The sequence below is a fragment of the Danio rerio genome, chromosome 11 (genome assembly GCF_049306965.1).
Source record: "Danio rerio strain Tuebingen ecotype United States chromosome 11, GRCz12tu, whole genome shotgun sequence".
In the NCBI taxonomy this organism is placed as follows: Eukaryota; Metazoa; Chordata; class Actinopteri; order Cypriniformes; family Danionidae; genus Danio; species Danio rerio.
In genome coordinates, this window is record NC_133186.1 from 1,407,213 (window position 1) to 1,422,961 (window position 15,749).

The 15,749-nt window shown below is 42.4% G+C and overlaps 2 protein-coding genes across 46 annotated transcripts in view; both read right to left on the bottom strand.

Annotated features, from left to right (window-relative positions):
- The window catches only part of atp2b2 (ATPase plasma membrane Ca2+ transporting 2), a 170,771-nt gene extending 166,156 nt beyond the window's left edge, over positions 1 to 4,615 (bottom strand). For 28 of the 45 annotated variants that reach the window (XR_012386802.1, XR_012386801.1, XR_012386799.1 and 25 more), the window contains exon 1: positions 4,577 to 4,615. The gene's annotated coding sequence lies outside the window, so the exon portion shown is untranslated. Of the gene's footprint in view, positions 1 to 4,523 lie in introns of all 45 variants that reach the window. The other 17 variants (XR_012386796.1, XM_073915929.1, XM_073915950.1 and 14 more) reach the window with 1 other exon arrangement.
- A 5,659-nt stretch (positions 4,616 to 10,274) lies between these two features.
- Positions 10,275 to 15,749, bottom strand: part of iars1 (isoleucyl-tRNA synthetase 1) — a 54,161-nt gene continuing 48,686 nt past the window's right edge. Inside the window, 6 exon segments of the mRNA NM_199896.2 lie at positions 10,275 to 10,442; positions 12,216 to 12,368; positions 12,505 to 12,654; positions 13,886 to 14,011; positions 14,103 to 14,232; positions 15,260 to 15,436. Coding sequence (NP_956190.2) covers positions 10,363 to 10,442; positions 12,216 to 12,368; positions 12,505 to 12,654; positions 13,886 to 14,011; positions 14,103 to 14,232; positions 15,260 to 15,436 — 816 coding nt within the window. The 3' untranslated portion in view covers positions 10,275 to 10,362.

The following is a 15,749-nucleotide window of genomic DNA, read 5'->3' on the forward strand; positions in this document are numbered from 1 at the left end:
AAAGAACATTAACCTTCCATTTTGGCGAGGCAGTGGCGCAGTAGGTAGTGCTGTCGCCTCACAGCAAGAAGGTCGCTGGTTTGAACCTCGGGTCAGTTGGCGTTTCTGTGTGGAGTTTGCATGTTCTGCCTGCCTTCGGGTGGGTTTCCTCCGGGTGCTCCGGTTTCCCCCACAGTCCAAAGACATGTGGTACAGGTGAACTGCGCAGGCTAAATTGTCCGTAGTGTATGAGTGTGTGTGTGTATGTGTGTGGATGTTTCCCAGAGATGGGTTGCAGCTGGAAGGGCATCCGCAAAAACTTGCTGGATAAGTTGGCGGTTCATTCCACTGTGGCGACCCCGGATTACTAAAGGGACCAAGCCGACAAGAAAATGAATGAACGAACCTACCATTTTGAACTTTTAAAAGCACATTTTAATTTAAATGTAGACGTTTTTAGTTGGCTTGTTTACATATAAGCACAGTACAGTGTTAACATTTAGACTATTTACAATGTTTAAAATGGCTGACAATAATAAATATTCTTAATAATAGAAATGAATCTGCCACATTTTAGAACTGTGCAGAGCTGCAGCTGCTTTACTGGGCCTACTACGCTACTGTATTTCATTACCGCTTATTAATGTGGTTCTTGGAGAGACAATTTTTTTCTGAGGTGGTACTTGATGAAAAAAGTTTGAGAAACACTGATATAGACCATTTCGAGAGACGTAAACAAAAACAATGGTCTCTACGCATTTCATGTTTTACATTTTTAATTTCTGCGGCTTCCGAGAATCCAAAAAGAGCCAGATAGTGATTAATAATGTCATCGTGGCTGCTTTAACATTAGGTTATGATTGAATTGCCTCTCGTTACAGTTATGAAATAGTTTGATAACAAGCAGGAAATGTTCATGAGCCAATCACATCGCCACAAACGGTCTATACCAGGGGTGTCCGGCATAGTTTAGCTCCATCTTTATAACACCTGCCTGGAAGTTTCTAGTATACCTAGAACAGGGGTATCCTGGAGGGCCGGTGTCCTGGAGAGTTTAGCTGCAAGCCGAATTAAACACACCTGCAGCATCAAGCTCTTACTAGATATACTAGTAACTTCCAGGCAAGTGTGTTAAAGCAAGTTGGAACTAAACTCTGCAGGACATCGGCACTCCAGGACCAAGTTTGGACACCCCTGACCTAGAAATGGCTTAATTAGCTGGTTATAGTGTATTTAATTGGGGTTGGAACTAAAACATGCAGGACACCCTGCTGAAAAATCCAGCTTAAACCAGCCTAGGCTGGTTGGCTGGTTTTAGCTGGTTGACCAGGCTGGTTTTAGAGGGGTTTTGGCCATTTTCAGGCTGGTTTCCAGCTAAAATGACCTGCTAAATACAACTAAAACCAGCTTGACCACCCTGGTTTAAGCTGGATATAGCTGGTTTTGGCTGGGCTCCCAGCCTGGCTAGGCTGGTCAAGCTGGTTTTAGCTGGTCATCTCCCAGCCTGACCAGCTAAGACCAGGCTGAAATGGTTAAAAAACAGCCTGGAAATGGTAAAAACCCCTCTAAAACCAGCCTGGTCGACCAGCTAAAACCAGCCTAGGCTGGTTTAAGCTGGATTTTTCAGTAGGGCACCGACCCTCCAGGACCGAGTTTGGACACCCCTGTTCTAGGTATACTAGAAACTTTCAGGCAGGTGTGTTGAAGGAAGTTTGAGCTAAACTATGCAGGACACCGGCCCTCCAGGACTGAGTTTGGACATCCCTGGCTTAGTCCATAACACACCTAGAATTTAATTATGCATTTTTTGAGTGAATACAGAGTTTACATTAATGTTTGAGACAAAATATGGGTGAAGAAATTAATTTGTTGTTCAGCATTATATAGATATATTTATATCAGAATGAAACATTTATTCTGGTACCTGTTAGAACACATAGATGTATCCACTGGAAATGGCATACGGACCCTGAGCATGCATCAATACCGCCGCCATATTTGTACAGGGTTTCCAGGACGAGCGTCATTCAAACGCACTAGTCAAGACTAAAGGCAATATGAAGATGCCGGACAACTGCTGGGGTCACTTTTTAAATTATATTCATAGGACCAAATTTAACCCAATGAATGGGTTTGTCCATAAGCCAGCATCGCTTAAGAGTGTATAAAATGACCTTTGCCATGTTTAATTTTAAGCAACACACACAGCAGTTTTCTTTTAGCGAAGAACAGTACAAAGCCGGCAGTACTAAAGGTCATGGGTTCAATCCCCAAGAAATGCATGACCTAATTAAAAGCACACAATGAACGGTAGAGTAAGCTGCTTTTGATCAAAATGTCTGCCAAAAGCAAAACAAACAAACAACAGCAACACACCGTCACACACTTTCACCGCAACTGAAAGAATGCACACACTAATTACAGCATTTAAAACATCAGACTTGCTCTGAACTGACATTTATTAAAATAATAATAATAATCTTATTCTGGGAACTCAGTAAAGCTTTCATACTGAGGTAAAGTTGGCTTTAATAATAATAATATAATATCACAAAGGTATTATTAGCACATTCTAAATAGTGAAATCATATTAGCAGCCAATGACTACCAAGGTACATCAATGTTTACAGTCAAATAAACAGTGCTAATGTTGCTCTGAGGTCATGTTTACATCTGATTTCAGCCTGAATATTTAAAGCACAATGGGAAATATTACAGAGAGCATGTCATAAGTTGTCAATGTACAAATGTGCAAAAATAAAACCATCTTTACCTCAATATTACAACATGTGGATCTTCAAACATCTTACTCTGGGAACTCATGTAAAGCTTAAATGCCTCTCACACACGGTGAATAAACTGCTATATAATGAGCCACTGCTAGAAATATATGGAGCTAATCATGTGCCAAAATAATCTGAATTTGAATTGTTCATTTAAATTGTTGACAATTGTAATTTAATAAATCTGAATTTTTATATGCCGTTTTTAATTTAAGGTACTCATTTTAATTTGAATTTTATAACTTGAATATTGAATTTGTAGAAATTTTAATAGACCCGAGATCGACTTACTGCTGAAGCTGAAGTTCTGGTTTTGAATGTTAGAATATTGAATTTGGTGTTCTGAATTTCTTCATCTTGAAACTGTACTTTTACCAACTGGATATCTGCAGTCTGTGAATTCAGAACACACAAAAATCTGAAGTTTGAAAATACGTCTATAATAAATTAAGTTGTCTCAAATTTCAGATGTTCAATATTTAAGTTATGAAATTCAAATTAAGAAATTCAAATTGAAGTTAAGAAATTCAAATGAAAAAAAATTAATTTAAAAACATAAAAATTCTGATTTATTAAATTACAATTGTCAATATGGCGATGTCATGTAGTGGCGCAGTGGGTAGTGCTGTCGCCTAACAGCAAGAATGTCGTTGGGTCGAGCCTCGGCTCAGTTGGCGTTTCTGTGTGGAGTTTGCATGTTCTCACTGGTTTCCTCCGGGTGCTCCGGTTTCCCTCACAGATACAAAGACAAGCGGTACAGGTGAATTGGGTAGGTTAAATTGTCTGTAGTGCGTGTGTGTGTGTGTGTGGATGTTTCCCTGAGATGGGTTGCGGTTGGAAGGGCATCTGCTGCGTAAAAATGTGCTGGATAAGTTGTCGGTTCATTCCGCTGTGGCAACCCTGGATTAATAAAGGGACTAAGCCGACAAGAAAATGAATGAATGACAATTGTCAATAATTTAAATAAACACAATTTAAATTCAGAGTGCTTTGGCATATTATTAGCTCCATAGAAATACAACAATAACCTACAAACTTCTCTAATTTGCCACCTCATGCACTGATAAATGCTCAGACTTCAACACTGAGTACAAAAACAAATCAGCACCGTGCATTCAGACATCAACACTGAATGACTATAGTAAAATCATATTATCAGCCAATGACCATCACAGTCACACTGTTCACAGTCAATTAAATGGTGCTAATGTCGTTATGCAGTCATATTTACATCTGATTTAGCCTAAAAATTCAAAGTAAACAACATAGAGAGCATGTCTTAAGTTGTCACTGTAGGAATATGCATATATAAAACCAACTTTACCTCAATATTACAACATGTAAAACTTCAAGCATGCTCTGATCATTATTAAAACAAATAATCTTATTCTGGAGACTCCTGTAAAGCTTGAATCTCTCTCACACACACTGTGAATAAACTGCTGTTTAATGAACCACTTCTAAAACACAACAATAACCTACAAACTTCTCAAATGTCCCACCTCATGCTCTGATAACTGCTCAGACTTCAACACTGAGTACTTAAATAATCAGCACCGTGCATTCAGATATCAACACTTCTCCAAATAAACACTCATGCATATGCTAAATCAATTGACCTCACGTGCTTATTAATCTAAACATAATTAATGTCGATCACAGCATCTGTAACTCAACGCCACCATGAACACACATCATCAATAAAGCACACCGCGACATTAAACTGCCCGTATATCCTCCGCGAGCGCGCGTGATTGTTACCGTGTATCATCAGCTGGTGAAGCCGAGAAGAGGAGCTCCAGCATCGGACTCACCTGCAGCGCTGCTCGGTGTGCGGCTCTCGGAGCTCCAGCAGACTCGCGCTCACACACACACACACACACTCCACTGGCGGAGATTTTTCCATTACGTCTATTATATGTTTCCCTGAGGGGTAAAGCGGCTCTCGCTACACACACACACAGACAACTTTCATTCATTCGCGCAGACACACACACACACACACACACACTATTTCATTTACACACATGCATGCAAACAAACACACACAATCACTTGCATACACACACATACATGCATGCAAACACACACATTTACATTTATACACATGCGTACACACATTGCCTTTCATAAACACACACACACATGCATGCATAAAGCCACATTCACACACATGCATACACAAAGATACACACACAAAAACAAAAGTACACATTCACTTGCATACACACACATACATGCATACAGACACACACATATACATACATAAACATGCATACACACACACACATTCACATTCATACACACACATGCAGACAAACTCATTCATACACACATGCACACACACACACATGCATACACACAGATACATACACACAAACACATTCATTCACTTGCATACATACACAAACATTCATAGACACACACGCATACATAAACATGCATACACACACACACATTCACTTGCATATACGCACAAAACTGCATACAGACACACACGCATACATCCATCAACACGCATACACACACACATGATTGTTTACAAACACAAACAGACATTCACACGCATACATAAACATGCATATACACAGACACACACATTCACTTGCATACACACAAAAATGCAGACACATGCGCATACATACATCAACAAGCATACACACACACGCGCATGTATACAAACACACACGTACATGCATACACAATTTCATATGCTTACATACACATTAATGCACACACACATGCATGCATGCAAACAAGTGTGTCAGTGTATGAGTTTGTGAATAAGTGTGATTGTGTGTGTATGAGTGAGCTAGTGAAAGTGTGACAGTCTATGAGTGTGTATAAGTGCGCAAGTATATGTGAGTCAATTAGTGTGTGTGTGTGTGTGTGAATGACTGTGAACAAGTGATTGTGTAAGTGTACATCCTGTATGCGTTTACGAGTGCGTGTATGAGTGAGCTAGTGAATGAGTGACTGCGTCTTCAAGTGTGTGCGTGTATGTGAGTGAAAGTAAGTGTGTGTATGTGAATGAGTGTGATTGTGCAAGTATGCGAGTGAGTGTGTGTGTGTGTGTGTGTATGGCAGATGGTGTTGGGCCGCTCTGAGCTCCTCCAGTGACTTCAGAGAGTGTGATGCTGAGCACACAGATGGTGAAGGTGTGTTTAATATTCACACACTCAGTCAAACACACACACACACACACACACACATGGCCAGTTTAGTTGATCAATTCCACTATAGCGCATGTGTTTGGACCGTGGAGTAAACCGGAGCAAACCAACGCCAACACGGGGAGAACATGCAAACTCCACACTGAAATGCCAACTGACCCAGCCGGGACTTGAACCAGCGACCTTCTTGCTGACACCACAGAGCCACTCGATGCACCTCCGTGTCGCCCATACTTCTTTTAATACTTACATTTATTGTTAAAACCTTTGACAAACCTCATTAATAAATATTGTTCATCAAATTTTAAGCATTATAATGAACTGAATCCACTTTTAAGACCTAAAAGTGAAGCCGTGAGGACATGTGATTTGAGTGTTCTGATCTACCACTGATTATTATGCTAGTACAGTAGGATCTTGAAGAGAGAAGGCCAATCAAAGTGTTCCTGCAGACTGTTTCTATCAAGTCTGATCAGAACTAATTCAATATATTCATGTTGACCATTAGAAGCTGGAGATATTCACACACTGCTGACGCACCGCCGTGTTTAAACCCCATTATAAAAGTAATTCCTGCAGCTCTTCTGGGTGTAAAAGCAAAGAAACATCAGTGCGGCGTGATCCTGAAGATGACGATGAGAAATGAAGAACTCGACGATTTTATTTCTGCATCTCCAGATTTATTCAAAAGTATTGATTGATCCATTCAAGTTGATTATTTCCCCACACTGCAAAAAGCTGCACTGCTTTCCTCAGGGTGCTTTCACACCTGCCTTACTTAGATCGGTTGAATCGCACTAGAGTTGGTTTTCCCTCTTGGTGTGGTTCGTTTGGGCAGGTGTGAATGCAGCCATCGCACCTAAAGCGGACCAAAAAACATACCGAGACCTCCTTGACGAGGCTTTTAAGCGAACCCTGCAGCGATTCGTTTGTGGTGAGAATATGATCCAAACTAAATCAGACCCAACCGCAAAAAAGTACTGCGCCTTTTTGGATGAATCCAGCTGCTGTAGTCCGATGCGCTGTCCCATCTTATGGGGTGTGGAGGAAAAATATACTGTCAGTGCTTATAAACAGTTTTAAACAGAGAGAGAGAGAGAGAGAGAGAGAGAGGGGGAAAAACATTACCTGATGGATCTTTGGTAATATATCCGGAAGATGACCATGTCGCAGTTTAGCTAAATTAATTCACGCCTCCTCCAACGCCTTCGCCAATATCAATGTGTTAAAATATTGTATTCCAGCCTCAGCCGTGCTTCATTTTCGAAATGTATAGTTTGTCTAAAGTAGGGGTGTCCAAACTCAGTCCTGGAGGGCCGGTGCTCCAACACACCTGCAAGGATGTTTCTAGAAAGCCTAGTGAAGCTGCGGTCACACTAGAGTTTTTGTGTGCGAAATTCTGTCGTGCGGCGCTGCGAAAAGGGGCGGGATTAAACAAGATGATTAGACATTTAAAAAGCGAGCGGTTGCTTCATGTTTTAAATTTCTGTCCAGAGAGGTCATGTTTTGATCCTTCATAGGTCTCATGAAATCAAGTGATGCGATTTGGCAGGACAGAGTTCACCAAGCTTGAACTTTGCACCGTAGCGACCATTGAAACTTGACGCATGACCCCGCGTTTCCAGTCTGACGCATTCAGGTATGAATGGAAGTCTATGGGGAGACGAGTCCAGTGTGAGCGCAGCTTGAGAGCTTGACTAGCTAGCCCAGGTGTGTCTAATCGAGGTTGAAACTAAGGGCCTACTCACACTATGCCATCCGTACCGTGCCCAGGCCCGTTTCCCGGATCGTTTGAGAAGTGTGAGTGCACTGAATCGGGCTCAAGCACGGTTCACTTGGCCGGCCCTGGCCCGGTTGGAAGAGGTGTGCCTGAGCGCGGTTCACTTGGGCTTTGGCGCGGTACGCTTGTGTGTGAGTGCAAAACGCGCCAAAGCCCGAAACTGAAAGCGAGACGTGACTTTTAAGGGGCTGTTTCATATGGATTTATTCATCATTCTTACTGTTCAGTGAACGCAAACTGCCGTAGCTTATTAAAGCAAACCCCTCACGGCACGACAGCTGCACCTTCAGCAGACCTCCTCATTCCTGCAGCACGAGGGCTTTATGATTATTTATGAGCGCCAAAAGTGGCGGATCTGTTCGGCGAAATATCTGACTGCGTGTCCCCACATCCCTAGGGATTGTTTGGCGAAATATTTGACGGCATATCAAACGACTGAAACGATATAACTAGAGAAATCTCCACTGTGCTGCTGAGTGAGAGAGCGCGTCTTACTGAACAGCCCAGCAGCGATGACGTAAGCGTGCCGAAGCCCGTTTGTAGTGTGAGCGCGGGCCGTCGGGGGAGACGGGAGGGGGGACAAGAGTGCTTTGGCCCGGTTCGAGGCAACTGTACCTAGTGTGAGTCCGGCCTAAACTTTGCAGGACACCGACCCTCCAGGACCGAGATTGGACATGCCTGGTCTAAAGTGATGCATATAAACTATATAGTACACTATGAGCAGGGATACAATCTGCAGCGCAGTCGACCCTCTGGGGTCAAAAGCCACATGTTGTGTCTGCCTGTTGGTTTAAGTGCGGGAGTTCCAGTGGCATTTTCCCGCCTGTTAATTCTGACCAATCGTAAAGCAGTTTAGGAAATGCGTTCAATAGCATTTGGCCAATGAGAGATGTGGATTTTGTCAGATGACTGCATTTTGGTTCCTTTTCAATTGGTTTAGACCGAAGCAGTCAGTGTGGTGTGAAAAGGAGCCAAAGATGGCAGAAAATCCTTCAATGGATCATTTGTTCCTATTGGTCTAGACTAAATGAACCGAACCACAGAGGTGAAAGCACCCTTACTTGTTTCTAGTCCAAATAACTACAAGTTCTTGAATCAAGAAGCATTTTCTAGACAAGTACAACATGTTGATTTATTAATATGAGTCAGAATGAAGTGAGTTTATGTCTTAAAACAGGGGGTCTTAACCATTTGCAAGCTGGGCCCCGCCAAAGCTGGTTCATTGCAGTTGGGGCCATCACATGAGCTGACGACCAAGAGGCTGACAACTGACCATCACTTAGGCCCCATTCACACCAGTGCGTTTTAGTTTTAAAACGGCGTTTTAGATCAAAAACGATCCGCGTCCACACTAGCATCTCTGAACATATCTCCGTCCACACTACGCCACCAAAAACGTATATCACGTGACCATTGGCGCACTCTGGGCATGCACGTTCTAGTATAAACAGGAAGCATGTGTCTCGCTCGGCATTTGGTTATTGTTAGTCAACAAACGCCGGTTAAACAATGAACGCGATGGCAAAGAAAGCAAGAGAGGTATTTCTGTCGACAGACAACGAGGTCGAGTTGTTACTAAACGTAACAAATGAATAACTGCACAATGGCGCCTAAAACAGACAATAGTGCAAACAACGCTCCCATTTCTGTGTCCGTGTTGTTGTTTACAGTACTGTTTTCCGGTAGCGTTAAAGTCATGTGTTATAGTCATGTGATAGGGACTTGACGAATTAGGGAAGGATACGCAATGACACAAAAGCCCCAATCAGGTAGCGAATCTCAGCAGCCCCGCCTCCATTTCCAGATGTCTCCGTTTTCCCTCATCCACACTGAGACGGAGCAGCAGCGCTTCAGAATGAACACGGCCTCTCCAGCGTTTCCAAAACGCTCCGTTTTCGGCACTCAAGAACTCCGGCGTACTGTGGACGGATGGCGTGTCCATAGCAAAACTTATGCGTTTTAAAACGAAAGCGCATCAGTGTAAACGGGGCCTTAATTTATCATTACCTCACGATTGAAAATGTGACAGTGATTTCATATGACAGTTCAACAAACAAGTTAATAATATTAAGTCACTTATATTTTTGAGTTTTGGTCTATTTTAGCAGTGAAAATAGATCTGATGAATCCGAACAAAGATCACAAATTTGCACACAAAAAAAATTCAGTTTTTTTTTCTTCCCATCCTGTAGCATACTTGCGCCCCCCGCGAGAGAGTCTGCGCCCCCGCCGGTTGAGAACCACTGTCTTTAAACAAGCAAAATAGTCTAGTTTTCACTTTCAAATCAAATACTCCATTTCCCCCCGTTGTCAGATTATTTAAGCTTGTTTAAATGAAAAACTCACTTCATTTTGACTCATTATTTCTGAACGCACACCAGTACTTTCAGCTTGTCTAGAAAAGGCGTCTTGATTTAAAAATTGTGAGATACTTGGACTAGAAACAAGTCAAAAGCTGTGTAACCGAGTCAAAAACATGTAGTCTAAGCATTAGTAGCAGTGTTTCTCCAGTAACAGGAAGAGTGTCTGAATGCTCAAACTGTGCTGTAAGAGTCGGTGAGCTGCTGTTGTTTTATTTATTGAATAGTTTTCCCTCTATACGACTGACAGTACATGAACACACACAGACGTGATGATGTTTTCACAGTTACGCTTCTGCTGTTGTTGGAAGAACCTTCACGTAGAGCGTCTTCGAGTTCAGAGTCTTCATAGAGGACGCCTTCAGCTCTGAAACACACACACACACAAACAGACTTACACACGTAGAGATGCATTCAAAGTATTACTGATCTTATATTAATTATTGAGTCTTTATCGTTGATCCTCTCTGTAAGACAGTGGTGAATCTGCTGAACTGTAACATCAGCACTGAATGCTGCATCAGGCTCTGCACTTCAGTTATGCAGAGCTGGATTAATACATCAATGAAGTGCTTTATGTTAGGTGTGTGTTTGTGTGTGCGCGCAAGTGTGTGTGTGACTCTAAGTGTGTTTGTGCATGTGTGTTAAAAATACACTTAAACACACACACATAAATGTGTATGTGTTCATAAGTGTGTGTGTTTAAAGGTGTGTGCCTGTGTGTTAAAGTGACTGTGTGCATGTTTAAGCGTTTGTTTGTGTGTTTTAAAGTGTGTGTGTGTGTGTGTGTGTGTGTGTGTGTGTGTGTCTAAATGTGTGTGTAAAAACACACTCAAACACACATTTTAATGTGTTGTTTATAAGTGTGTATGTGTTTAAGTGTTTTTGCATGCGTGTTAAAAACACACTTAAATGTCTGAGTGTTTGTGTATGTGTTTAAGCATATGTCTCTGTAAGTGTGTGTGTGTGTTTAAGTGTATGTGTACTTCAGTGTGTGTGTTTCTTTGTGTTTAAAGCGTGTTGGTGTGTTAAAGTGTGTGTGTTTAAACATATGTCTCTGTAAGTGTGTGTATGAGTGTTTTTATGTGTGTGTGTGTAGTGTAATTGTGTACTTAATTGTGTGTTTTGTTTTTTTAGTGTGTGTGTGTGTGTGTGTGTGTGTGTACTTAGGTGTGTGGTAATGTTTAAAAGTTTGTTGGCGTGTTAAATTGTGTGTGTTTTAAGTGTTCGTTTGTGTGTGTGTGTGTGTGTGTTTGTGTTTTTTTTTAAGTGTGTGTGTGTAAGTGTGTGTTTAAGCATGTCTCTGTAAGTGTGTATGAATGTTTTTACGTGTGTTTTTAGGTGTGTCATTTTATAAGTGTGTGTGTTTAAGTGTGATTGTGTACTTAATTGTATGTGTGTGTGTGTGTTTAAGCGTGATTGTGTACTTAATTGTGTGTGTTAATGTTTAAAGGTGTGTTGGCGTGTTAAATTGTGCGTGTGTTTAAGCGTTCATTTGTGTATGTGTGTGTTTTAAGTGTATGTGTGTGTTTAAGCATGTCTCTGTAAGTGTGTGTGTGTGCATCGGTGTGTGTGTCTCTAAGTGTGTTTGTGTATGCATGTTAAAATACACTTAAACACACGCATGTAAATGTGTGTGTGTGTGTGTGTTCATAAGTGTGTGTGTGTGTTTAAAGGTGTGTGCCTGTGTGTTAAAGTGACTGCGCATGTTTATGTATTTGTTTGTGTGTTTTAAAGTGTGTTTGTGCATGTGTGCACTTAAATGTGAGTGTGTTTGTGTATGAGTGTGTGTTAGTGTATGTTTATGTTTGTTTGTGTATGTATGTATATTTAAAGTGTGTGTGTTTGTTGTGTGTGTGTGTTTAAGTGTGCTTAAATGTGCTTAAATGTGTGTATTTAGGTGTGTTGAGGAGTGTGTGTGTGTTAGTGTTTGATTCTGCAGTCAGTCAGCTCTGGCTTCTCCTCTGTTTCCTTCACTGATTCTTCAGCTGCTCCTTGAGGCTTGAAATCACTTTCCATACATCAACACTCTTTACTTTACACACACACTTTATCCCAAACACACTTTAACACCAGTCATTTCACTCGCCATTCAGAGCAGTCAGACCAATGTCACACGCACACACACACACACACACACCTGCAGTGAGCTGTGGATCAGTGTAGAGCATCAGTCTTCTTCCTCTCAGACCGAACACTTTAGCCGTTTCTCTCAGCAGATCTGAGAACTGGAGGAGGTTTTTACCCTCAGGGTTCATCAGGAGCAGCGTCGCCACGTCTCCAGTCTGACACTCTACACACACACATACACAGCACAACTTCAAAACACACTGCTTAACACATGGGGACCTACATTAAGCTCACAGATGAACATGCTCATAGACACAATGATTATTTAGTAAACAAAGTGTGTGTGTGAGCGGACGCACCTGCAGGACTGGCATTGACGAGCTGCAGGTTCACATACGGACACAGCAGAGACTCGGAGCTGCTCACATCTGCAGGACTCGAACCCGCAGCCGAGCTCACAGTCAGAGTCCTGCCGCTCAGAGACAGCAGATCAGTGCTGCTGCTGAGTGCTGGAACACACACACACACACGCATTAACACATGTGCACACAAACATGCGCACACACACACACATACTAGTAGCACTTCCACATAAATGGATCGAGGTTGTTTTTATTCATAGAAATATACACTAGATATGACATGGGGACCCTGAGCATGCGTCAATAGCGCCGCCACATTGGTACAGTGCTCCCAGAACTAGTGTCATTCAACCGCACTAGTCAAGACAGTGTTATTACGTGAAGATGCGGGACTTTAGCGCTGTCTACGGGTGTAGTAACGAGCAAACAAAGAAAACAAAGCACAAAGGTAGAACATTTCATAGGTAAAATTAAGTTTTTTTCTGTTTTTGTATTTTCTGAACTTTTGTGCTAATCAGGTAACGTTATTGATGATAACAGTCACTTACTGCATTCACCATACGGCACATAGATATATACATTAGATGTCGCCTGGCCTATTGTTGTCTATTGGACAGAATGCATCAATAGCGCCGCCATCTTGGTACAGGGTAGCACTCCTTTGAAATGAGGTACAGTGGAGGACTGTGGTACTAACATCCAGGAAAACTCCCGATCATAGATATGTGTGTATATGTGTATATCTCTGGCTTTGGATGGCCACAGTCCTGTATCTTGGTCCCGCATTCATTTCAAAGGAGCGCTACCCTGTACCAAGATGGCGGCGCTATTGACGCATTCCGTCCAATAGACAACAATAGGCCAGGCGACATCTAGTGTATATATATCTATGGTTTTTATTTATGTCACTTCATACTTTAGTGTCTCATCAAATCTTCTGACCAATCAAAGGCTCTCTAGTGTCTGACATGCCCCGCCCCCTTCAAGACATTTGATTCACCTGAGCTCAAGCACTCTTACTGGCTGAGCGATGATGAAATAAACAGCTATTGGCTGCTTTTAAAAAAAAGAGGAGGCGATCTCTCTGCAATCATTACAAGTTTAGGATTAATCTACAAGTAAAAATATGTATTAATCATATGAATCACAGATCAACCGTGATCCGTTACACCCCTAGTTATCGGTCTTACACCACTGTTTTCCTCTTTCTGAAAGTCTTCATAAGACCATTGTGAAATTTTTCTGTCATTATTTCAGCAAATAGGATTGTAAATGAATGATCTGTTGTGCTCTCCCACCAACTATGACAACTTCTGCTGCGGAGAAACACACACACACACATGTGAACAGGCTCCACTGTTATATTTGGAGCGCTCACCTGTCTTGCCGTTGAATATGGAGACTGGAGCTCCGTTGAGGCCGAACACACTGCAGCAGATCCTCTTCAGCTGCTCCAGGTCCAGTCTGTTGTCTCCCTTGGGGTTCTCCAGCAGAACCACACCGTCTGACAGCAGAACACACAGAAGATGAGCTGCAGATCAGATCCTGCAGGTGTGTGTGGGTGTGTGTGTGTGTGTGTGTGTAGCGTCTCATACCCTGCTGTTTATCTTTGAGCGACACTCTGAGGTTCACAAACGCACACGCCGAGCCGCTCACAGGAGCCCTGCAGACGGAGGAAGAGGAGGAGCCTCGCACGATAGTCAACTCCAGATCAGAGCCCTTCAGCTGAAACACACACACACACACACACACACGCATGAATGAATGAATGAATGCATGAACACACACATGCACATATCTACACACACATATACACAAACATACAGGCGCATGCATATGCACACACACACACACACACACACACACATGCACAAGTACACACAAAATCACACAAATTTACACTTACACACACACACACGCACGCGCACACAAGTATGCATAGAGACATGCACAAACACATAAGTACACACATACATAAAGAAAACACACACATGCAGGCACATAAACATACACACACACACACACACACACACACATGCCGATGTGCACATACACACATACGCACAAACACATATAGACACATACATATAGACATGCACACACAGATGCAACAACACACATGCACACACATGCATACACACACACAAACATGCACACAAACACATAAATGCATGCACACATACACACACAAACACATTTACACACACAAACAAAACATACATCCATGCACACACACACACACACACACACACATGCATGCATGCATGTACGCACAAACACATACATATAGACATGCACACATACACACAGACACGCATGCATGTACAGACACACACAAACACATACAGACACACACATACATATAGACAGGCACATACGAACGCACACACAGATGCAATCACACACACAGACACGCATGCATGTACACATATGCACAAACCTATACAGACACACATGCATACAGACAAGCACACACGGATGCAACCAGACACAAACGCACAAGCACACACATGCATACACGCACACACAAACATGCAGACACACAGACACATGGACAAGTACGCGCACACACACACACACAGAGACTAGTTGAATTAATAAGATCTTTCTAAACAGATCGATTCCGATCAGCTGAACTCATCCTCGCATCACGACTAAACAAAATACGGCACTGGCAGCTTTATCTAATATCGTCCAGCCCTTGATGAATCCTAAAGCACACACACTGATCTGTGATTGTGTGTTCTGTTACCTGTGTGTTCTCCTGCACGATGACGCTGGCGTTGGGACACACGGGGTACGCTCTGAGCGGAGCTTTGGTGGTGGCCAGGATGAAGTCTGTGTGTGCCTCAATCACCTGATGCAGATATTCACCAGCCGGCTGACAGCGGTAGAACACCGTGATCTCATCTGACGGCACCAGGTGACCCTGAACACACACACAAACACACACACACACACACACACACACACACACACACACACACACACACACACACACACAAGGGAAACATTACATTTAATTTATTGACTTACTCTCAAACATACACACCACACTTAGGGATGCAATGAATAACCGGTTTCACTATTAATGCGCTTTAATTCGTCACGATTAATTAATGGTAAAGGCTTCTCAACACCGTGCTTCTGCATGAAACAAAACTGCTGCAACTTAAAGTTATGCCAAGTGCTAGTCTTGTAGAGCTTGTACACCATGCACACTGGATTAACTATGGCTGAGG